This window comes from Athalia rosae, chromosome 1 (genome assembly GCF_917208135.1).
Source record: "Athalia rosae chromosome 1, iyAthRosa1.1, whole genome shotgun sequence".
Taxonomy (NCBI): domain Eukaryota; kingdom Metazoa; phylum Arthropoda; class Insecta; order Hymenoptera; family Athaliidae; genus Athalia; species Athalia rosae.
In genome coordinates, this window is record NC_064026.1 from 4,781,713 (window position 1) to 4,805,957 (window position 24,245).

A 24,245-nucleotide genomic window follows, 5' to 3' on the forward strand; every position below is an offset into this window, starting at 1 on the left:
TGGTGCCCATCGAGAGTTCGATCGAAGAGCGTACCGCGGGATAAAAAATTGCCGAATTCATATCGCAAATGTTGAATACGAGTCGCTATTGAATCTGATAGCGAGCTGCGGTTATACCGTAATGAAAAAGAGGAAAGGAGATTTGATTGTTTTGGTTTCAGCTGGCATTGTATCGCCGAGCGTTCTGATACGTATTACATTGCGATCCATCACTCCGGTAAGTGCGTTAGCCCTGGCTAACCGAGTTGACACTAATTGTTAGGACTGAAAATTACGACAAACGATATTTTGAGTGTAACGGTGGCAGAGAATCGGCTCAGTAGGCACGTAGCCTTTCTTACGAACGGGTCGATGATGAATTTTTCGTTCAAAAAATATCCCTGCGAAAAGTTCTCTCTCGTTTCGGACGAGCGACGAGATGAGCGTATACTATGTTATCACGCGAGTTCGTTAAATGTCCCGCAACAGTGACGTTGATGAGTGAAATACGTAGACAACTCCGATCAAGCGAAGAGGACGTCATCATCTCGGATAGACGGTTATCTGCAATCATACAAGAGCAATTATTGATAATTTTTGGACGATGACATTATTGATACTCGTATCGTTGACTCAACCCGCGATTCGCGATATCGAACTTGATATCGATATCTACGACAGAACGTACAGTATCGTCAGGAACTTTGGGTGATTATTCCAGATTTTCGCCAACCAAAACACCCTTTTCACGAAAACCGACGCGAACTGGTACACCGAAGTTCCCAGCTTGTAGAATTTCCGGTTATCGATGTGAAACGAGGACCATAAAAATTTAGTGACGTCAATCGCGACTACCAGGAATTATTTTTGCGAGTTAGTGTTCTTCTGTGTATATTACACTCGGGCAGCGGAAACTTAACCGATTCGTAAAGCGGTCAGCCAGTTTGGATTTCCTCGGCGCGAGTATCGGTTGATCGCTCAATATCCTCTTGAGCCGTACAAGCTGCGTCCTCTTTTGTTTATTTAGATTTACCGGTTGTTCAAAGTTTTTTGCTAGATCTTTACTCGTTGCGTTGAAGTGGATTTTTCGAGATAACATGTGCGGAAATTTAAAAGAAAAAGTTCATCGCGCGAACGGATCGCATAAATTAAGTTCAAAGTTCACCAGTGCGATATAATTTTGGAAACGAAGAATCAGTGCATCGGATGTTTAGTGGTGCAGTTGAATCGCAATGGAGTACACGACCGCAGTAGTACTCGATGGGATTAGGTCATCGCTATTTCAGGACACGGCCCCAGCTCGAGTAAGTTCTGTATATTGTTTGAAACACGTTCGCATCTTGAAACTTTCACACGAAACTGAGATTAGCACCTCTTCCGTTTCGTTGTTTTTCTCCCGTGCAGTTTCTCTTTCCGACGAACAAATACAAAATTGTTCATCGTCGTTGATTTATTTTTTCACAAAGTCGGATATACCTTCGATAAAAATATATACGACTTTTCGTCGAAGCTGCTTTTCCGATTGACCAAACCGCATCGGCAAACGTACGAATTTTCTTGTGCAGAAAACTGTGCGTCTTCTATTTTCGAAATTCGAATTTTCGAAACCAGCTTGGACTGCAACGAATCTAACCGCCCTCCTCGAATGGGTCTACGAAACATCTGCAGCTGCAGTTCGATCATTGCTGCAGCCCACAAAACAGTGAACCGCTCATTCTCAGATTACGTCGGTAAAAGCGTGCTACGCTGTGCCATCGGTTGGTATAAGACCTTGGCTCAAAAGCTGAAGGTGACCCGGACTTGATACGGAGCTTTCAGTTGCCAACTTGCGACACAGATGACGCGAAGCAGCACGATTCTTACGTTCGCTCGAACCGCGATTCCTCTCTGGGACCCGATAATTTCTCACTTGAGAAAAATCGTAAAGGCAATTGGAATCGTGTGGAAGCAAAAATCGGTAAAATATGCCAGAATTCTTTCAGTTTCTTCTAATTTACTCCGGACAAAAATCTCTTGGCAGAGATAATTTTTTTTTTCCCAGGACTCGCATCGTTCTCCGACAATGAATGAATATATCTCTTCACATAAAATAGGTGGCCGCAGCGGAGAGTGCAGAGTTGAATCTTTGCAGAGATTTTATTTGGATGGCTTTGGAAGCGGCGAGGTGCTAACTAGGCGTGGGTGGGCGATTTCCAACGAAAGCCAAACCTCTGCTGGGTGGATTCGAGGTACACGAATAGGTAGTACATGTATAATGTACCCCTCCTCCACACACGCATCGCAGGGTATATCCTTCTGTATGGCTCGGTTGCGGGAGCGTCGTTTATAACGCATCATTAGTATGGATCGTAAATAAATGATATAAAAAAAAGTATTCCCTACCGCCCGTTAACGGCGCGGCGACGTGCGGCAGGCAAAGTTGAAGGAAACCTCTTTGAATACAAATTGCATTCCACTGCTACGTTTGTTCTCTCAATATTCCACGTATACCCATAATATACATGACCATAACGATATACGCGCATACGCCTGCGTCGTCGTTTATGTATCGAGACGCGAGAGTCCGGCGAGAAAGAAAAGGAGAAACAAGAAGGAGAAAAAAAGGGAGAAAAAAAAATACTGCGGGAACTCGAAGGCGGGAAGAGGAGATGATACGTTGCGCAGCGCCCCGGCACGTGGTAAAGATCGCAGCTTCAAGTAATTAGTAATGATAGTAAATTAGCCGTGAAATCGCTAGTTAATGAGAAGGTTATTCTTTATAACAACGTGCGCCAGGCCACTACGGATCACCACGTAACACCCGTATTACCGCTTCGACTCACAAGCCGTCCGACTACCGAACGGAGAACCAACTCGGGACCGACCTTTTCATCATGCTAAAATTTACATCGCTCGTATTCGTTGACTGTCGTCAAAGTATGCGCAGAAAATATGACACGGAAGCACCCGGTGCACCGCCTATATTATTCCGCAGAACGGATCGTATCGGTAATTTGATTGAGCGGGGATTTCCCCTACATTCGAAAAGGCTCGCAGCTGGGGAATCGAGGCGCCACGTAACGACGACGTTATATGCGTTCGATAATTTCAACGTTTGTATTTTTTGTCCCCCGAAACCACGAATTACCGATTCCATTACGGGTCGTCCGGTTGGAGATAATGCCCGATCTCTAATTCAATATAGTTGATAAATCGTATAATTTGCCTGAAATAAACACACGGTTTCTCTCGGTAGTAAGTTGAGCCGAGTGACCGCGGTCAATTCAACATCCTCTCTGTCTACGAGGTACTCGGGGAGACGGAGGAACGGGTGCGGGCAAGGGAGAACTCGTAGGAGAGAGACCTGGGCTTCTGACCCAAAAGAGTGAAACTCTCACTGTGTGAGGTCCACCGCTGAGGAGATCGGCTTCACCGCTGCAGCAGCACCTATGTATGTCCGGATCCCTCGTCCAACGCCCCTTACCTTCTATAATACTGGCAACGGTCGGTCAACCGCCTAGCTGCTCGCCTGCAGCCTTTCTTTCGAATTAAAGCGTCTTTTAAATCCGTATAACGTTTCGCCAAGGCAGATAATCACTCTGAAACGTAAAACCAAATTAGCGCTTCCCTCGCTCGCCTCCTGCGTTCCGAAGCTGTAGCGTGATATGCACTTCTCAGTTATTTTCGGTTTCATCTCTTCTTACTCGCGACTCCGCCACGGCATTCTTTTCATCCTCCGGTGATCGTTCGCCCTTATTCTTTACCTCCCTCTCACCTACCGGCCCCCCCCCCCTTCTACCTCCACGTACTCAAGGAATTCCTCAACGATTTACAATCATATTTTTTTGACACCGATACCCACGTCGTCTGGTACCGGACCCCCAAGTCCATCGTACGAATCGATGGGATTATCGCGTTGAACAAAAGAAAAAAAAAAAAAAAAAACAGAGGTACGAAAGAATGTTTAACTTGGCGGAGAGTATGAGAGACCGCGAGTTTAACGCACCGCGAGAAAAATGAGCGTGCGGCGTACGGCGCGCAGAGTTCAAAGTTCACTTCGCGCCATAGAAGTCGGGAAGGACAGAGTCACGGGCGACGACGTCTTAGAGTCCCTAGGGGTCCGCAGCACGCGTGAACGGAGCAATGTGCGAAACCAATCCGATCTTCACACGCGATAAATCAACACCTATGGCATCGTCCACGAGGATCGCCGATGCGGTTATATACGCGCATGAGCTTTTCAAGGTAATTACCGAGGTACCGCCAGCTCCGTAGTGGCGAAGGGGCACAGACGTCTACATCAGACGCCTCGAATTTGTAAAAACATTATCGAGTTTGGACGTGTGTATCGTGGCCTCCTCGACCGCGGTGGATTACCCTTTCCATTTTTGATCACCGGAACACCCTATGAATTTGGAAAGTCGTGTTACCGTATCAGATACGATATCTTCTGAAGATCCGAAGAAGGATGAGACTCGGAGGAGAACGGTGGGATACACGCATATTTTTTTTTCACCGGAGAAAGATCGTCACTAATATACGGCAACGCCGTATACCCACACTCGGGACATAAAACAATATAGAATAATAAAAGGGAAATAAGGAAAGGAGAGAGAAACACGAGCAGCTTTCTTGATCGGTTGTATATTCGTACGCGTGGGCAGCCGCGCAACCGAAGCACAGGTTCGAGAGGAAAGACTCGGTGACGCTGATGCCGGACTTTGTTCCTTATCGCCTGAATATACGATCATAACACATAAGCGTATACGCGTTCGTCCGAAGCGTACAGGGTGCTTCGAAAAGTCTCTCCGACGCGTTTGATATTTTTTTATTAGAAAATATTTACACGCGTCATCGTCGGATCGTCGAAGTTACTCGGAGGAATAAAATGGATCGGGCGGTTATCTCTTTGATTAATTTGATCTAAGCCGTTACGGGCGTAATTTTCAACTTTTGTATCACCCCGTGTAGATGAAAATACACGAGGAAGTGTAACGTAAGAGAATATACGGGCACCGTATGTACGCCGATAAGAGGAGGAGATCCGAGACAAGATCGAGAGATCGATAACCTTTCCTTAAACGGACGTGGTACACAGTCAAAATGCACCAGGTAGCTACACGGCACGGCACGCGATTGCTGATTCGAACTCGGAGCAACGTCGTCGTCCTCGTCGTCGTCGTCGTCGTCGTCGTTTCGACAAAGTTGAGACTAAAAAAAAGAAGCTCGTACCAAAGTGAAGAAAATAACGTCATACAGATATTCGACCACCCTCCTCTCCCCTTCGCGGCTCCGCTGCATCTACAATATCAGTTACGCAAGACAAAAGTGGACGTGTATGCACTGCGCGTTATAACGTTCACATCAAGCCCGCATAACTTATATGCATACCTCCGACCAAATTTCTGGTCAGCTTCAGCTTTCGTCTCGATAGATAAATCAAAGATGAACCTCGCGAGCCGTTGCGGTAAACTCTCGAAAATTGATTTTACCCTGGGGCCAGTCGTGCCTCCGGGACATGTGAAACTTGACTAAAACTTGAAGGGATTTCAACGACGACACCGACTTCGGGACGGAAAATTTAAGGGCGATCCGATCCATGCGAATCAGTTTTGAGGGCGGATCCTGAAAAATGATTGGCGAACGGATACGCGTCTTTGGTAAATTTATTTAAACAGATACTCGGGACACGCGTATATACCTTACGCTAAGAAGGTTCAACTACCGGCCCTAATTTCTCCCTACGTTCCGGAACGATTTCGTTTTAACTCTTAGAACTCGGAAATAAAATACTGGTCACCTTATAAGGTCCGTGCACGCGGCATTCCCGGTAATTTATAGAGCTGGGCGCCGGCTGACAGGACGCGGTGGACATTGCACCGGGAATTTTGGGTGTCGACTACCGCGCGCACCTACCTCCGGATAGAAAAGATCCACTTCGTATTATACCGGTGGCATGGGTAACGAAATTTCATTTTATCGCACCGTCCCCCTACCGCGCACGTCATGCTGCCACCGTGGACATGAAATAAGGCCCAAGGGCCGAGACCGGAGATCGAAGGGCACGCCCGCAAACTGTGTTCCCGGTATCCGGAGGGGAATGTCATTTCTGATATCTACTTGTAACGAGGTTTGATTCCCTATAAATTTATTTGCATTTTTTTCGTCATTCGACATCGATTGTATCGCGAACTTTGTTCGGACTCGGCTGGATTCAGTACCTACGGTAACGAGCGTTCGCTCCGCTAATACTTGGACATGCGAGGCTATCGGGTTGATCGTTTGTAACGAATTGTAAGGCAAATGGCTTTGCGCCGATGATGATCCGCGTGCGGCTACGGCAGCTGGCTCACCTTTCCGTATAAAAGCTAACGTATTTTACTGCGTTTAAACCTCAGCACGATTACCGCGTACTGTATACAGAAATTACGTGCGAGCCTCAACCGCAATCACCGAGAGAGCTGATGATGTCTTAATTAAACTTGGACGCCGACTCGGACTCAAAGGGTCTCTTTTTACCGCAATTACTTTATTATCGTACTTTTTTCTCGGTCGTCGTATAGTAGCGTAAACGATCGTCGACGTGGGACGCGTATATACGGAGGCGTTATTCAAGCACCTTGACCTGCGCCGGGAAACGGTGAGGGGGGAAAAAAATTTCGACAAAACACGGTTCAAGAGTTCGTCGATGTAATTAACAAGGTGGCGGAAAATCGCTCAATTATCATTTTCTAACCGGACTAATCTCATCCAGAAAATCAGATGTGGCTTTGCTTCGTTTATTTTCTTTCACTTCGGTACCTCGGAGTGGATTGAGACACCGGAGGATATTTAATTACCCTACCCGTGAAATCTGTTGAGCGCCTCGAGCGTCGAGACGTCGGGGTACGTCGAGAGGATATTAGGGGCGGAACTCTGACAGACGGGAAATTTCGAATAACGCCGTGAAATTTCCTGATGACGTCGGTCGATCGAGGCGCAGACGCATAATCGGAAGGAGATCTCGACCGTCCAGAAATCCCCTCCGCGACCCTTACACCGTTTAATTTGATTCGTTGACGTCCGGTTATTAACGCCTGACACAGTCCAATGGTAATTACGAATGAAACGATGGCATTCGTACAAAAAAAAAACATTTCCTTATTAAATTATAATAACAGATTTTTGAGGGTGCCTTCGCGAAGCGTTGTTTGGGGATGTTTTCAAATTCAATTTCAGAAATTACAAGCCCCGCGCACCGAATGACCGAGGCGAAAGGTGAGCCGGGCTCGCCTTGGCGCCGCACGGATCGTAAAGAACGACTTCGTCCTGGAACAGTTTCGCGGCGCTGCTCTTCGCTCCGTTTAATCTTTACTTTGGTACTTCGACCTCCTCCGCTTCGTTATTCGACGCTGAACACAAACGGCGGCGGTACGAGGTGAAGTGTATCGTATTAGCGGCAGTAATTACAAATCTGTTGGGGGCCACGAAGTGGAACGGCTATCGTTTCCCGTATAACCCACACCTACAGCTGCGTCTTTCCCCCGCGTACCTCCCCCGGCCGCAATTCTCATTTTACGAGGCCAACTAGTAGACAATTGACTCGCCGTTCTCGCCAACTTCTTCCAACTCCGCAAGGTCGCACAACCACCGCCGAGCGGATTATTTATCGAGCATTGAACAATTGAGTCGCGTTCGCGGTTAGCTTCGGTGTCGTACACGCATCCGAGAAAAATTAATTCTCCGCTCATTCTTTTCCATCTAATACGCGACGTTGATATTATATACGACCAACTTGACATCCATACGTCGATGATCGGAACCGACCGAGTGGACGGAGCATACGTTTAAACGTAAAGGTGGGATATACGCGTGACGCACTGACCCACATATTACGAACCAGCTGCACGCTGTGGTCTTGCGGAGAACCGGACGACCGGACAAGCGAATACCGGTGAGCGTGACAAGGGTGATTGAAGTATACCTGTATCGGATCGAATGGTGTATCGCTGGTATCGTTGTACTTCGAAACGAAGATATCGGTAAGGTGATTTTTTTCCAACGAGTTGGATTGTCTTGTCTTGTTCGGGATTTTTCTACGCGCTCGCCTGGTGGTCTTAGGGCACCGCATGGATTTGTTTATGAGTTGCCCTTCGGTAGAGAATAAATCTACGCATCGCCAACGAGAAACGAAACTCCCGGTCCCGGAGAGTTCTGTGTTTCCAATGAAATTCTTCCGATCTCATTCGTCCGGAATCTCAGATGCAATACGGTCGATTTCGCCAGGGTCCCATATTCGTCGGCGCGAACCCTCGGTTGTAAAAACCTCGGCCAATATCGAGATGGAAAGTAGTTTATAAGAAATCGCCATTTATTCCTATATATACGGGTGAACAAATGGTTATGTCATGTTACGTTATGGTCGAGAATTCGTTTGATACGCTCGTTGCGCGAAACGATCGGTAGTGCAGAATTTGAATAATTTATTTTAATCTCTGTAATAAAAACGGGAATAAAGATAAACGCCAAATGGTCGGCATTGATTCACGTTGCTCTCGCTATACGACGTCACGGACGACGTATGGACGATACGTCGAACTACGTACGTTTCCACCTATACCTGCCAATAAGGTCGGGCGTTTGCTCGCTCGCACTCGACGTAACGCTAATAAATTATCTCGACCGATCCTCGCGGCTTAATTATGGCGAGCCCGGTACGTCCGTCCTTCCGATCGTTGGCTAGTTTTGTACAATACGCGGCGTACGTAACTCAGCGCCGTTACGTACATTTCTTGCCCTCCGATTCTATCGAACAAACGCTGCATATCATCCGAGCGTAATAACAAGTTTATGTCTTCATCTGGACAGCCGTGAGTTAATCAATAGCTTATTACATAAATCTTGTACAGCAGTTAAATTATCACGATTACAAACCGCGCTTTATATCCAAGAGAAAAATATTCCGATACTTCGTAGACGTGGGTGCTGAGAGAAATCGATAGATCTCCCCCCCCCCCCCCCCCCCCCCCAAGACTTTACAGACGAAGTTATAATTTCATAACTGATACAAACCTCATCCGAATAATTGACCATGATCTTGCGCAAGACACCATATACCGTGAAATCTATACCTAGACGATTGAAATCAATCGATTTTATCGCGAATTTTTTATCTGGGCTATAATTCAATCGCGTCCTTTCTCGGCTCAGGTCAATTACCCCGTACATTTCACTCCGGAAATGGTAAATTTCGGGAGCGAGGAAAATTTCGACAAGAATCTCGTCAATTAGTCTCGATACGGAGCGTACACCTTGGTCCAGATTTTAACGAATAACGAATCGTCGTGCGCCTCGTGGGTGCGACCTGGTCAACGGGAGTCACACCTAGGGAAATAAATAACAATAGAGAGGCCCATTGAATTCGGTGGAAGCCGGAGATAAGTACGTGCATTGCATACCGGTACGATGCTGTCGCGGTAACGGGGATGTGGGAGGACGACACGCCTCGTCAAGGATCGCCGCCGGGATTGCCGCCGGGTTCCTCTTCGTTATTTTCTCCGTCTCGCGTTCGACCGAATTGAGTCGATTCGCGCTGGAGCCGCAGGAAACGAACCCTGAAAGCCTCGTGAGAAGACAAGGGCGAGTCTCATAGGACGTACATCCGTATTTTGACAGGGTCGATGAAGACGCGGCACGATATCCTCCGCTCGACTCTCGTCTCTCAGCTATCGTGATTTCATCTTCGACATCAAAGCCGGCGACTGGCGCGGAGATGAAATTCTGCAGCGCCTACCGGCGCTAATCTCACTCGTGGATCTCGTTCGGCATCTGGGAGAATCGAGCGGCGCACGGTGCGGACGAGGGATTTTTAATTGGAATTTTTATTGGATGATTTTGAGACATGTGGAGAAAGAAAATTTTACTTAATTTGTCGCCCGTATACTTACGGCTACGAGTGAGGGTATACCGGTGATACGCGGACGCGCGAGTTGCGCCGCATTTTTTATAGAAAAGGTAACTACTATACGAGCTAAGCAATTTCGTAGACGGAGAGCCGGTGGAACTTCATAACGGCGAGATCGACGATTCACATCGACTTTTATCCGACTCCCCGATTCACGGCACGCTGTAATTTTATTAATTTTTTCAAATTTATCCCATCCAGTATATTATACCTTAATTCATTTGGGTCCCGCGTACACTGTACGGAAAGCTCTGACTTATACTTTGGCAAGAGGTCGGTCCGCGCGGCGCGTCGCGTGCCGACTTAATTGACGTTATCTAACCGAGGCCCGGTGATCTATGCGTTTCGTCGCAGCTGCGGCGTCTAAGAAACGACACCGATTCAACTTGCGGTCAATTAAAAAAAACCGAATAAATGAGAGAAACAAAAAAACGGTAAAAAAATTATCAACTCTACCCAGCGTAACTCGTACAAATGGGACTCAACGCGTACAGAAGTTGCTACCGAACTTACTTATCTACCTCTACCGATCTGACCACGAACACGCGGTGTGCGTGTAAAAAAACCTGCACACTTCGGGAAAATCGGTCCCTGTGTATACACCTCACGTTTCTACCTTAATTATAATCGATAAAAGTTTTTATTGTTACGCTTCTCGCCCCTCCGTCCTCTCCTTTGTTTCTTTTTTCGTTTCGATTTTTTTTTGTTTTTATTTTTTTTTTTTTCTCATTTCGTTTTCTTCATTTTCGTTTCATACCGACCACAGGGAATACTCGGGGCATATTTCGTTTCTTGGCGCACCACGATTATTTCTCGGACACTATAGTTTCTGATTGCCCCGCGTGCATGCCCGTGGCCAACTTGATCACCGCAGTTGAAACGTTGTCTCTGCCCAAAATCTGTGGGAACCCTCCACGGCACAATGGCGGGCTTATTAAAATTCCAGGTTGTATTTTATGTGCGCGAGCAAGAACGAGTACAAGACGACTGGGGTTAAGGAGGAGGGGGAGGGCCACGCGACTGCTCCGAACTCAACGTAATCAAGCCGCATCTTTTTACACCCACGCAACTACACATACTCCCCGATCCTTCTCACCGCGTGATACGGATACGCGGGTTTTATTTGTACACCGTAATACGTTTACCACTTGGATGAAAAATCAGTGCGAAATGTCTATGGAATCTGAAGAAGATCGGCTGTACTTTCATTTCACAACGAACATTTGGGAGGGTGGTTTAAAGTTTTCATGATCGAATGATTTTTCTCTATAACGGATGTAACGGAAAGCCAATGGGCTTTCGTAAAAGTGAATCGTAAATTTTCTTAGGGTATGACCGCTGTCCGGTGGTGGAATTAAAAGTATTTGGGTTAACGCGATAAGCTGTCGGTGATGTTGCTGCCGCTTTGGCCGTGGGTACAAAACGTGGCTCATTACCGTGTAGATTGTGATCTAGAAAATTAATTACGAAGTTTCATAAGCAGGTTCAAAGGCTAGAAGTTAGAGTAGCGACGGGACCGCGCTGGATTCAGTTTTATCGTACTTTGTCTGTGATCCTGAAGACGCACCTATACTATCCACGGAATATTCTGACATCGCGACGCATAATTGCCCTAATTGGTTCGCCTCGCGCTGCATAAGCGCGTCGAAATTCACTCGGAGCAAAACAACCGGCAAAGTGATAAAAACTTTGTTAAATAGGTGCGCGTAACCGGCAATTATGAGACGCGGGATAATGGAAAGGAATTGAAGAAACGAGCTGAGCTCATGATTTTTTTTTCATCTAGATTCCGGAGAGAAGAAAATTTACAGAATTTTTCAGTCACCTCATTCCCGAACGCGCGGAACCGTTAGACGATAACGAATAAGCGGAAAAAAGAAAAACGGAATCTCTCGATTACCACATTCGCGCCTCTCATTATTTGCTGGTGTGATTTTTTTTTTTTAATTTTTTTCTCCCATCTTCTTGTCAACCCAATTATTGTAACGTCGACTCCGATGAAATATTGGCCGCTGTTTCGAGGAGGAGATGAGGGGAGCACGCGATGTGGAGTATTCCGGAAACGTAGGAATGTCGCGGTGGCGCCTGTAGGCCCACGCGACGCTGCGGTCCACCGCAAATCAATTCACACTCGGTCCTCTCGCATCTCTGGTAGGTATATAAGATCTCTTAGCCGTGGCATATGGAGGCAAAAAGGCGCGGCGAGATGACGCATAATACCGCGGCTCAACTTTGACAATGGCACACTATGTCCGACCGGAGAGTTATCTGATCTACTTAACACGATTTCCTAACAGATTTTTCTATTTCTCTCGTATTCCTATTCAGCTACGTTGCGCAAAGAGAACACGCGTTCGGATACCAACCCTATTCTGTTCGATCGAATTTATAGAGAGCGGACCGGAGTTAAATTGAAAAAAAAAAAAAGAACGAAAGAAAATAAACTGACTGATGCACCACAGCTGAATCATTCTCGAGTTTAAATTCTGAATCGCAAGTGATCGCCGCGACGCGGACAAAGGACAAGCTGACGCGCTTGTAACGGACTCGAAAATAACCATCGAACGAGGAAAGAAGATAGCACCGAACGCTGCCCCAATTTTGGGAGGCGAGGAATTTGTTGCGAACGATGATAAAGTTTTTTTTCCTATACCAATTCTTGCCCCAAACGCGACGAGTCAGTTTTATGATTGCATCGGCGCGGAATCGTTTTAATTCCTGGACCACCGCTACCTGCGCAAAGGATGGGTAATTGTGTAGCAGTTTACGACGTCGATAACTAAGGCCAACGCAAAAACTAATACCCAGCAAATAGCGGGCATTACTTATACACTTGCACAGACTCCGCTGCTGCCGCTGCTGCTGACGCTGCCGCCGCTGATGCAGGTCGACTGACTCATCGACGCCTGTTTCGTCATCGCGTTCGACGGACTCCCAAACCGTAACCAACTGTACGAGATGCTGGACCAACTGGACCGCCAATATTGCATTACGTACGCCGTTCATTTATTTTAAACCTTTGAGGTGTTCCAGGATGAAACGGAGATTTGGGTAGATGGTCGAAAATCGGCGACGCGTGATTCGATACCGGGTTGATTTAATTTTTTTCCCACGCAGGTCGAATGACTTCTCCGATCCGTTCTCGCGTCTGGTCATCATTCCTTTTGTATAATTGGAGGGAGTGAGATCGGCGCGCAACCGTTTAGGATCGATATCGTTTCCGGGGGCTGGACGATCCCCGTTACGGGTAATGGTCAGATAAGGACTATTACGAAAATCGGAGCATTTCATTCCATTGGTCCAATTAACTCGCTCGGCGAGGCTCAATCAGGAAATTCCTCGGTAAAGATTTATCTGTCCTTCGCGGTGGGCCACACGCAAAATCAATAGGTTAAAACGTAAACTCCCGCCTCCCAGTCTTCGACACTAGAATTTCGACGTCCCACAACGGAGGTGGTTCGAGGTCCGGAGGTCTGATTCTATACCTGCACCACTCATATCCGTGATGTCTTAATTTCCCAATTCCCCAATTCCCTAAATCCCTAATTGAGATTGATGGAGGATGAGTCCATGAAAATTGGCGGGTTCACCGCAAGAAACACTGGGGCTCAGCGTAAAAAGCGCCAAAGGGTAATACCGTCCGCTGCTGCGGTCCCTTGTATACGAAAACCAGGTGGCAAAAATTAATCTCCGAAAACGCATCGCCGTTAATTTATAATAAATAAAACCTCCCGAATAAACATTGGAATTCCTGAGCGCGCTGTGCACTGTGAGAACGTAGCGAATAGTCCGTCGGCAATTTATATATAGGCATATATTATGTGCCATACGTATACGCATAGGTACGTCAAAGGAAATCAATCGTGGAGAAGAGAAGAGAAGAGAAGAGAGCGAACGTTTCATATTTCGTATTCAGCTCACGAGCACGTGGTACGTCTCAATTTAAGCACATTTACGGGTCAGAGTAAAAGAATGCGACGCTAGTTTAGGTATGCCGCTGCGATCGTCGCACAGGGTGCCGCAAAGACCGGCGCGCGGTCTATGGAGTCGAATAATCGAAGAGCGATTTTTATTTTTTCACCTTTCCTTTCGTCATCGTTCTTCGTCGATGTGGATGTGGCGTATAGTCGAAGGACAGAAAAACTACAAAATTAAACAGAAGATTTTTATATCACAGTTACAATTAGCCCAATCAAATCGGCTGCGTATCTCTTGGGCATGTCATTTTTTAATGACCCATAAATGCAGTCCAACGATTACGTACCAACAGCCGCCAGGTGCGGACTTCTGACTATGGGACAGGAATGAAGTAAAACAACAAAAATTAATGAATAAATAAATACCCATATCTCTGTGTCATTGCGTAATTACATCCGATGGTTATCTCCCTATCTCCCTATCTCGGAGATAATGTCGGTCCCCGTAATCTCTCTACGATCGGAACTGATTGGCGGCACTAATTGTCGAAGCGTCCGATCGGGTAGACGTCGCGCTTCGGCCACTGCTCTTTACCGTAAGATCGTCGACGGATTTATCAAGTTACCGGCATTGCTTGCGTGCGCTTCATTCATTCATTGTCACTTATGTTGCAATTTTTCAGGAATTTCATCTTCAAGGTTACGCGGATTCCTGCCATTTCAACGTCATCATCAAAGGTGTATTACTTCATCTTTGTTAAGCACGCATGATGAAGGTGAAGTCACTGTGCATCTTTCCGTCACAGACTCATCTTCGGTGGTATTACAATTATATTGTCTGAAAAATCTATTCAGTTCTGCCAGATTTTATAACAACCACTTTCTCATTTTTTCTCCCAGCTGTTCAATGAGCAGCCCCTGAAGCGACTCGACACCACCTACGGAACACGAGGATATTCTTGCTGCATTCAAGGAGTCAATCGTCATATGTGCCGAGTTTACAACTATTCATAAATAAGTTACCTTATGCACGTGTGATTACATAACTATATGCATCTCTTACATTCGAGTACATACATATAATGATTAGAATAAAATTTCACTGTATATAATTGAAATCAAAGTATTGTCTGCATTGACATGTATTCTACGCCGATGATTTATCAATAAACGTTTACTACCACTGAAAAATTGATTGTATAATTAATATCTATTACATCCCCGCACGTATCGTTCCCTGACATTTATTACTGGCGACACATTGTACGTCCAGACTTGTGACATACATCACGACACATCACATGAGACATCATGCACTGACTCGGAAGACCTTCTCGCCTGTCATGTTCTCCTGATACCAAAATCAATTTTTGGATCAAATTGACAAACCGGAAGTGGTAATGCAGAGTCCTGTAATATCGGCCCTGAAAATGGAAAGCGAAATTTGGTCGAAATAGGGAAAAGTATCAGGAGAACATAACCGGTAAGGAGGTGTTCCGAGTCAGAGGACAACGTCATCACGTCTGTCATGATACCTTGCTGATCAAGGATGTCAATGAGTAATGAGTGTAGGGATGTGATCAATGTTAATCGACTGATATATTTCGAGGGTGCTCTTCGTTTGTTAACGAATCAAGTATATGTAATAAATGTTGACAAATTATCATGTACATCGTGACTTTATTCATAAGGAGAAATATTTTCTCACAATAAATGTGTTACAGTAAAATTAACAAAATTAATTAATTAAATTGGCATTTTAATTATTTCAGTGAACAAAGTAGCGTTGTGTTTTGGATTCGAGACGGAGTTGCTTCGCAGACTGCCAATTTTTCTCCTGTAACAGAAGAAAAGAAATTAAAAATCGCGAATGAACTGAATCTCACCGCTTCATGTGTGCGCTCATCAGAATTCGCGCAAATCCATGCTCCATGATGAAATGTTAATGGCGATTCCATTGAAATAGTTTCTTTCGAACGCGTTGCAATAATTTCTCGCTTTTGGAGTTTTTACCTAGATTCGATCGAACGTCAACTTCTTAGAAAAGAAACATTTTGGTTTTAACGTGTAAACGGGCTTTACTCATCGAGGTGCCGAGGACTTGCAAATCATTTGATGTAACGTGGTCATCCAAAAAGCAATAAATTACCGATCAAAGCGGAAGGCTGCATACAAACGAGCCCCAACTCGACGTTCTCCGGACTCCCGCGCCGCATTACCTGCTCTTACTTCGCTTAGAAGCAAAGGATTTCTTTCCTTGAATTCATCGCACGCTTTCTTACCAGGAGAATCGACGCCTCCGTATCGAAAATACTAGCCTAAACCGGCCGGAGATACCCAAAATATATTGTAAAAATCGCAGGGGTGCAGGGAATGGAGAGAATTTATTTATTTGTCATTCCGGGCGTCGTTTCTGCCGGGGATACCCAGTCGATATGCCTCGTGGAATTCAAACCGCATCCCCTTGATGTTCACTTCTATTGCGGAGAACTCGGTTCTGTATAGAAAGCGGGTGCAGCGCACGTCACGTACGGATTTCTTTGAACGCGCACCTCGTACGGTGTATCTATGTGGATCTAACGATGCGATATTTTCTATTCATCCGACGTCTAGCTCCAGACCGGTTGCGGCGAATAAATTCTCGAATATCGCCGTCGTTATAGTTATCTTTTAAGCGAGTCGAAATAGGTCGACTCCTCGACGTTCACTTTGTGTGCATACGAAATATCTATATGCAATATTACACGGAGTTTTTCATTTTAATGGGCAACACTTGACCCAAATTTTTCATCGCTGTTACGTAAGATGCAGCGGCAAAGATTCACCTGATGCCGCGCAAAAATCGGAACCGATCATGCGAAATCTGTAGCCTAGCGCACTATGCGGAGGGAACTCGGGATTACTTTTTTTTCCTGCGCATCTCGGACGGCCGTCCGAATCCCGACAGGAAATGTAAACGCGACACAATGCCTGGGGTCCATTTGACGCTGGACAATGCGTCTTCCTGTAGCCCGTAAATATTCCGGGACAGCCCGCAGCATTGTCGTCCATCGGTTTTCTTAATTGTCACAAATTCGTTCGCTGCTGGTAAATTTATGTAACTTTTGGGTGGTCGACGACGCCTGCGAATTACGCCGGGCATCGGGGGATCCCCGCGCAACGCCGAGTGCTTTTCATCCCAAAAACTCAGAGCAGATTCGGTCGGTCGCAGGTACCGATCTTTCCCGATTTCCTGGAATTATCAGACACCCTAGAAAAGCTATGATAAAAAAAGTCCCATTTTTAGGTAGTTCAATCTTATCCAGAGAGATCTACGAATCCGGTCCAATCTCTGATTCCTATAATACTCGTCAGTTGAGGGAACCTTCTTGTAACGACGTTTAAATAGCGGGTGAAGACGGAAGGGAGAAACCTCGTGACGAAGTAGAACGAAGGAAATGATGGAAATAAAAAAAAAAAACGGACCGCGATGACAATTCCGGTGCATAGACCCTGTATGGTCGGAGGGTCGGTATAAAGTTGCGTTGAACAAATGGGAGATAAGATAAACTAATTGTCAGCTCTTAATTGGAAGCGAGTCAGCCTGTAGTGTTGCTGTATTTCTTTTTTGCTCTTGTTCGAACCAGGAGGCGATCGGGACGCGTCCGCATTCTGAATTCGGTTTTCTTACATGGGAGTTATTTCGGTGTACCTTTGGCTGCAGCATGAGAGGATCCGATTCTGACTGAAGTTTAATTAAAAGCGTCCCGATGCAAAGGGACGCGATGGGTCCCGTGTGAGTTGATTTTATGAGCTCGATTAAGATATGGAATACCAGTGGATTACAAGCACTGTATATATAACAATTCGTTCGTACACAACGAAATTTTACCCAAGGACTAATTACAATTGGGCACTATATCCCGTATAGTGCAATGGTCGTAATTATCCGAAGTAAAAGATATCGAGGGCTAATGCCGAACGTGAAACGGGTTCCACGAGGAGTCTTTGAGACTCACTTTTCTACTCAAACACCGCGACTCCTTATTATTATTCGTCTTGGTATTTGAAAATGCCGGAATTCCTGAGGGTTCGATACAGCTTCGTACAATCGAAAGGTCCGAAGCCGAAAACCAAAAACCGATTTACTGGCGCGGTGTGGTACTAAAAATAAAATCAAACAATCCTCATCCTCATCTTCCGTCTTTTCCTCCCACGGGCGTTATGTCTCCCTGATCCGAGAACACATTAGGGTGCTGAAGGGGTTGCGTACACACGTTGTTCAACGGCCTACGCACACGTCGTAGCTGCGGGACACACGTACACGTAACGCTCCTGGCACTCCAATTCCTGGCCGTAGAATTTTCTCCGGAGTGGGTCTCAAGGGCTCCCCAAATAATGTCAAAACTTGCCCGTTCCCCTCTTACCTCTTTCCTCTTACCAGCGACCTCTTCTTGCCAGCAACCGCTCTCCGACTACTTCTTAACACGCTCGAGTGTTTGATTTGAAAATCACGAGTGCAAACCGACAGCGACCGTTAAACTTGATTTCCGCTGCTGTACCGAGGGCTTCCTAATCTCTTTGACGCCACCAAATTTCAGCTTATTCAAAAATAACATGTACGAATATCGGATGACCGTCAATGATTATTTTCACTCTGAAGGGATCGGGATTCCGGGCGATGGTTTAAATAATCAAGATCGATATAGACAATCGGGTATAGCAGTGTATGAGCGTGTATTTGACAGTGATTCGTTTTCGTTTGATTTATTTTTTAATATATTTTTTTTTTCTTTCTTTGTTTTTTTTTTTTCTTAAATTTCTCTCGTGTATAGTGGCACACACAACACACAACACACGCACGCGCTTCGTGTTGGAATGTTATATTATTGTTATTGCTATAGCTGATTCGAGAGAAATCGCGCCAATTCGTTATCAGGCAAGACTTGCACGATTTTCGATTAATTTCACTTTTTTTGCTGTTCTCTCCTTTTGAGGATCGAGTAAAAAATAACCTGCATCGGTTTCTCCCACGTACAATAATTGCAGTAATCCTCACCTGAGAACCGAAACGTGTCACGACTCCTCTCGTCAAATGTGAACGCGTTGCTCGTCAGAGGCTGGTGATGATCGAAATATCGCGCTCCTAATGTGAGGAATCTTACTAAATTTTGGCTACGCGAATAATGCATAGGTGCGGTTCAAACTAGCGCGTCTCCAACGAGCAAACGTTCACAACGTATGACTTGATCTATTCGCGTTATAGAGTAGTGGTGCATACGAAGTGAATATAAGTTATTGCTTCATCTTTTATTTTTTAATCAATTTCTTTTTGCTTTTTTTGTTCTTTTCCTCCATTTTTTTTTTACTCGTTTTTTTTTTTTGTTATTATCAAGTGCGCCCATGTCAGTATTTAAATATCTTACAATACACATCTTTCATATAGTATTTTATTTTATATATAATATTTATACTTTTAATTTTATTTTAATTTTAATTTTATTCATTTATTTATTCATTATGTATAGGGTACTATCTATCTAATGTAGTCAGATTCATAGGTTCTTTTGTTTTCCATTTCTAAATATCGCTGATTTTTTGATCGTGACAAAACTGATAAAAAAAAATTGAAAAAAAATTAATGATACATTTTTTGTTTCGTGTTTTACTAATCGAGCGAAGTATCGAGAGACGGTCAGTTTTTTAACCACTTGCAGTTGTCTACTTTGATTTTAATTCTTTTTTCTTTTTCTACTTTTGAATAGATTTTTTTTTTTTCTATTTTCCAGATGAATCGAATTTAGAAAGGAAGAAAAAACGTCGCCGTGTCACGAAGTTTCGCTCTTAAAAAAGCCTACTGGGTGAGTGTGAGATTATGCATACATTTACAAACGTTGAGGGGAGGAAGGGTTGGGGGTGGGTAGCGGGAAGGCGGGTATGGGGAAGGGGATTAATTTCTTAAATGTGGCGTTACAATACCATATTACAATACAATACATTACACGTTATATTAGTTGTCTGTTATTAAATTCATTAAATTATAAGCGTCGGATTTACGTTTTTTTTTTTTTTCTTTTTCTTTCTTTTCTTTTGCTTTTTGTTTAATTATTTATTTTCTTTATGGTCAGCTGTATTTTTAGCGCGCGACATTGATTATTGCAGCTCAACAGCATATATCTTGCATCAAGTATAGCCGATCTTCGAATTGGCGACGTACAAATTCGTTTGTCTTTCTACCCCTATCGCTGAACATCTAGTTTTCACCTTGTTCTTTTCTGATTTCTCTGTTTCATTGATATTTTTTCAACGGTAGGAATAAAAAGAGAGATAATCGCCAGTTCGAGAACAACGGAGCTTATTTTGCTATGTATTTTCATTTTCATAGTAATTCTAGTTTCCAGCAATACACATACAAACACCGCGTGTCCCAAGCCCTCGACGCTCACTTTACTTCATTAACTCGCGCCTTTATCGTTTTTTTTTTCCGGTACAAAATGAATTAGGTATTTTATTGAGTATTCTCAGTTTTGTACAAAAACCAAAAGGAAAATCGTGTCTAATATATCAGTAAAGAAATGAAAATACAAAACCAAAGGCAGAGAACAAAAAAAAAAAAGAAAAGAAAAAAATAAAGAGTTGAGAGAATCCCGATGAATATAACGTTTTTTTTTTTGCAAATATTTTTGTTTGAATAATTTGAAATTAAATTATGGACGTTGGTGCTTTAACTTATACAAATGAAGAATGAGGGGGAAAAAAAATATCAGAAACAAAATGAAAGGATAGATGCCGTGTGGAGAGGGTTGCCGAGGTACAAATATACATGACATCTACGATTATGAGATGGGGGGAAGGGAGTATTGATGGGGAAACATTTTGAAAATTTGAAGAAAAAAATGGAAAACTGAAAGAAAGTGCTGGTGAAAAAGAGAGAGCAACAATCTACTTTTATACATAGTACGAGAGGGAAGAGAAAGGGGATATCTGTAAAGTAAAATCTAAACATGATTTCAATAAATAAGCTACCTAGGGGAGCGTTTCATTATGGGCGTTGAAAACGCTTGTTGCGTAACGACTATACGCGAAATATCTGTTACATGAATTACATATATCTATATATATTCGTTTTTATGTAAAGTTATATGCGTTACTTTTTTACTCTCAATAATACTCGGCCACTCTGAAATCCCCGCGTTCTCTACAGAAATGGTAGAAAAAAAAAAAAATTGAAACAAAATGAAAAGAGAATATAATGATGATAAAGTTCGACTTAATCTTAGGATGTTGCATATAACGATCATCGCATCCTCACTGAAGAAGGCAGGGACTGTGGTTATTTATTGTTGATCGAGTCGCCACCGCGTAAAAATATTACATAACGTACCTATAACCTAGTAATACAGTCTGCAGCAGCATTCTAACAATTAAATTTCATTAATATACGTAATATTTTACACGCACTTGCTCTCCATATATGACACAACATAATAACAAACACGGCATTCACCATCAGCATACAAATACATATCGTTTCTCTTTTTCTTATATCTCTTTCTCACACTTCATTTTTTGTAATTATTTTTTGCATTGCTTTATCTTTTTTCAAATTATTCTCGTTTCATTCTAATATCGGTTAGTTTTCGTTTCGTTTTGATTGTTTTAGTGATTTTTGTTCCACTTGTCGTTCGTTCGTATCCATCGTTTCTGAAGATACTTTTCATTTCATGGTATGCCAATGCGATGTGCGAAGTGAAAAAATCGAAAGAAGATACAAGATTGTTTAATCGGTCGCAAAAATTAGAGAAAACAAAATACTTCGGGGGTAGTTCTATCGTTTTTTCAAAACCTAAATAATCTTAAGTTATTTGAAAAACTTAATTTATTTTACAACACACACACACAGACATTACGTGTGACGCGAGACTGTTAATAATAATCGTCATTAAAATAATAATTGCTACATTATTACTCCGTATCATTACGATTTCCATCATCATCATCATCATCATCATCATCATTATTTGTTTATACATTCATTCGTTCATTCATTTATTTATTTATTTATTTATTTATTCATTTGTTTAATTATTTTCATATTCGCCATCTCGGCACGCGGTACATACGATTATTAAAGCTGCACGAGGTATTATTATGACACACTGCAGCGTGTATTTGCGAAAATTCAAGAGCGCAAATCGGCCATCAGTTATGCATGAAAATAATAATCGATAAACAAACGGAATAATAATAAAAAAAACAAAAATGAGAAAATCATCAGTCAGCAGTCTGAATTCTGCGGCGGCGCGGATACTACTTTTGAATTTGCAGCGACTGCATTAGCTCGCGGAGCGTACACATTATTAATGTTATTTATTAATTTTTCTTATAACAGGCACGGGCGGTTAGGCCGTGCGCGAATGAAGAGATGAGTCTCTCTTCTCTTATATATATATTCCTTTCTTTTCTTTTTCAAGCTCGACAATCCCGGCGAGGGTCGCGCGACAGTCTTCAGGAGCTCCCTTTCATTCTTCAGTACTTCTTCGCTTCGTGCATCGGACGTCCCAGCGAAAGTCGTCTTCGTGGTATAGGCTGCTCGTGCATTTTACCGCGGTTATGTCGGTGGTGATGATGCGGTTCGCTTCCTCCCCTTCCTCCCCCTCCGCCGCCGCCCGCTGACCAGCCGACGCCTCTTTCTGACGTCCGGTACTTTTTGGGCGTCCTCTGCATCGCGGGTTTTCGTAGTTCACCGCCGATGTTCGAGGCCACGAGAATGTTGTGGTGGTTAATATTGAAGTGAGGGTTGTACTTGATAAAGTTCAGACACTGTTCTCTACCCTGAGCGTCCTTCAATGGCATACCCCGCTTGTTGAAACCGAGGTAGTGAGAACCGTCTACCGCACTTCTGTACCTTAGATAAGAACCGTTGTACTCCTCGTAGAACTGACACATCGGTCCTTTTCGTTTCTTTGGCTGTGAACAGAGGAAAACGACGCGAAAAATTTTACACGCCCTTCGGTAAATTGCGCCCTGCTCCACGGAGAATCGGTTCGTGAAATTGTTGAAATTTTTTCATTTTCATTCATTCAATTTCGTTAAATTACACTCACCAAGCCAACCAGCTTCCATCGTTTGTTGAAACATATGTATCGCTCGCTTTCCTCTGCAAAGATGTACAGCTTCCCGCTGAAGTCGTCGGACTGTGTAGACAGCTTTTCTGTAAGCAAAAATCGGTAATGGGGATTTTAAATTGACGGAAGGGTTCAAAGGACGTAACGGTACGCAGCTGTGTTACGGCCAACCGTCGATACGTTGCGAGAATAAAAATTACATAAAGATCCCGCATTTTTCCCCGAAACTAACCGAATGAGTCGGAGGAACTGAGGAACGCGAAGGAGTTCGTAGTGCGCCGTGGAGAGTTGTTACCGCGAGGAGAGAAAAAAAAAAAAATTATTAAGAAATTACGTAACGTTGCGACAAACGATGCATCCCAGAGGTCGACCGTGTGCAGGTCCAACGGCATCCGCTAAGTGGCGAAGCACACACCGTCCCTCTGTGTCTCCATGGTTTTCTCTTGGTTCATCTTCATTTTCCTTCATTAGCACATCCAAAGCGCAGACTACTCTTTGGCTCTTCCACATCTTTGCAGGCTACCTACCCGTCGGCCGGGCGAAAGGTAAAACTCCCGTCATAAAGTCCGGCTACCAGAAAGAAATAAGAAACCCTTCTTCTTGGAAAAAAGGCACCGTAAGGGTCGGTCAAAGGGGTATGCGGAGGAACCGAGAATATCCGAGGAAAAAAGACGAAATTAACTGCCATTCATGGATCTGACCGTGCACAACGAGATGACGCGGTAAACAGTTTTCAGGCGCGATTGTTGTACCTTCGGAAATGCGAACGCGAGAAAGAATTATACAAATGAAAATGTAGGGAGAAAAATCAAATGAAATTCCGGTCAGAGAGAAACGATCGGTCTCGCGATTCGGGATTTTAATTAATTGACAAACGCCTGGTAATTAATTGACGCGAACGGACCTCGCGATAGTTTGAGATTAAGACCTCCCGTGGGGATGCGAAGGGGGTTTACGAGGTGGTTCGGGGACATTCTTGATTTCGATGACGACGAGGCGACGTGAGAAAAAACGAGGCGAGAGAAGAGGAGAGGAGAGGAGCGGATTCCCGGATATACCCGGAGGCCCGAGACTCCGAGAGGCACTTCAGTTTAACGAGGCACCCGCGGCAAAGGGGCCATCGTGACTCGCGGATCCCCTTAATCTAACCCAGACCTTGGGCTACCCGCAAATAAAAAATCGTTATTACTATTTATACCAACCCACGCGTCAAGGGCGAAGGGTGTACACGGAAGTGGTACGATGGAGTCAACTTTTGAACCGGAAGACGCGAGAGCCTTGGTATATTTTTCAGCGTAAAACGGAGCGCAACAGCATCCG

At 44.2% G+C, this 24,245-nt stretch overlaps 1 protein-coding gene and 2 long non-coding RNA genes across 6 annotated transcripts in view; 2 read left to right on the forward strand and 1 right to left on the reverse strand.

Annotated features, from left to right (window-relative positions):
* Positions 1-298: 298 nt before the first annotated feature.
* The window catches only part of LOC125499712, a 113,458-nt gene continuing 89,511 nt past the window's right edge, over positions 299-24,245 (forward strand). Inside the window, exons 1-2 of one of the 2 annotated variants that reach the window (XR_007276679.1) lie at positions 299-1,283; positions 19,587-19,658. This is a non-coding gene — a long non-coding RNA (uncharacterized LOC125499712). The remainder of the gene's footprint in view (positions 1,284-19,586; positions 19,659-24,245) is intronic. The other variant, XR_007276680.1, reaches the window with a different exon arrangement.
* Positions 8,972-14,996, forward strand: LOC125499713. 2 transcript variants are annotated; one of them, XR_007276681.1, is made up of 3 exons: positions 8,972-14,414; positions 14,502-14,638; positions 14,719-14,996. It is a non-coding gene; the product is annotated as an uncharacterized LOC125499713 (long non-coding RNA). The 2 variants fall into 2 exon arrangements; XR_007276682.1 differs by having other exon boundaries at positions 8,972-12,894; positions 13,019-14,638.
* The window catches only part of LOC105692968 (fibroblast growth factor 18), a 91,334-nt gene continuing 85,604 nt past the window's right edge, over positions 18,516-24,245 (reverse strand). For both annotated transcript variants that reach the window (XM_012412563.3, XM_012412562.3), the window contains exons 4-5: positions 22,905-23,011; positions 18,516-22,767 (exon numbers count right to left, since the gene is read on the reverse strand). In XM_012412563.3, coding sequence (XP_012267986.1) covers positions 22,327-22,767; positions 22,905-23,011 — 548 coding nt within the window. In that variant the 3' untranslated portion in view covers positions 18,516-22,326. The remainder of the gene's footprint in view (positions 22,768-22,904; positions 23,012-24,245) is intronic.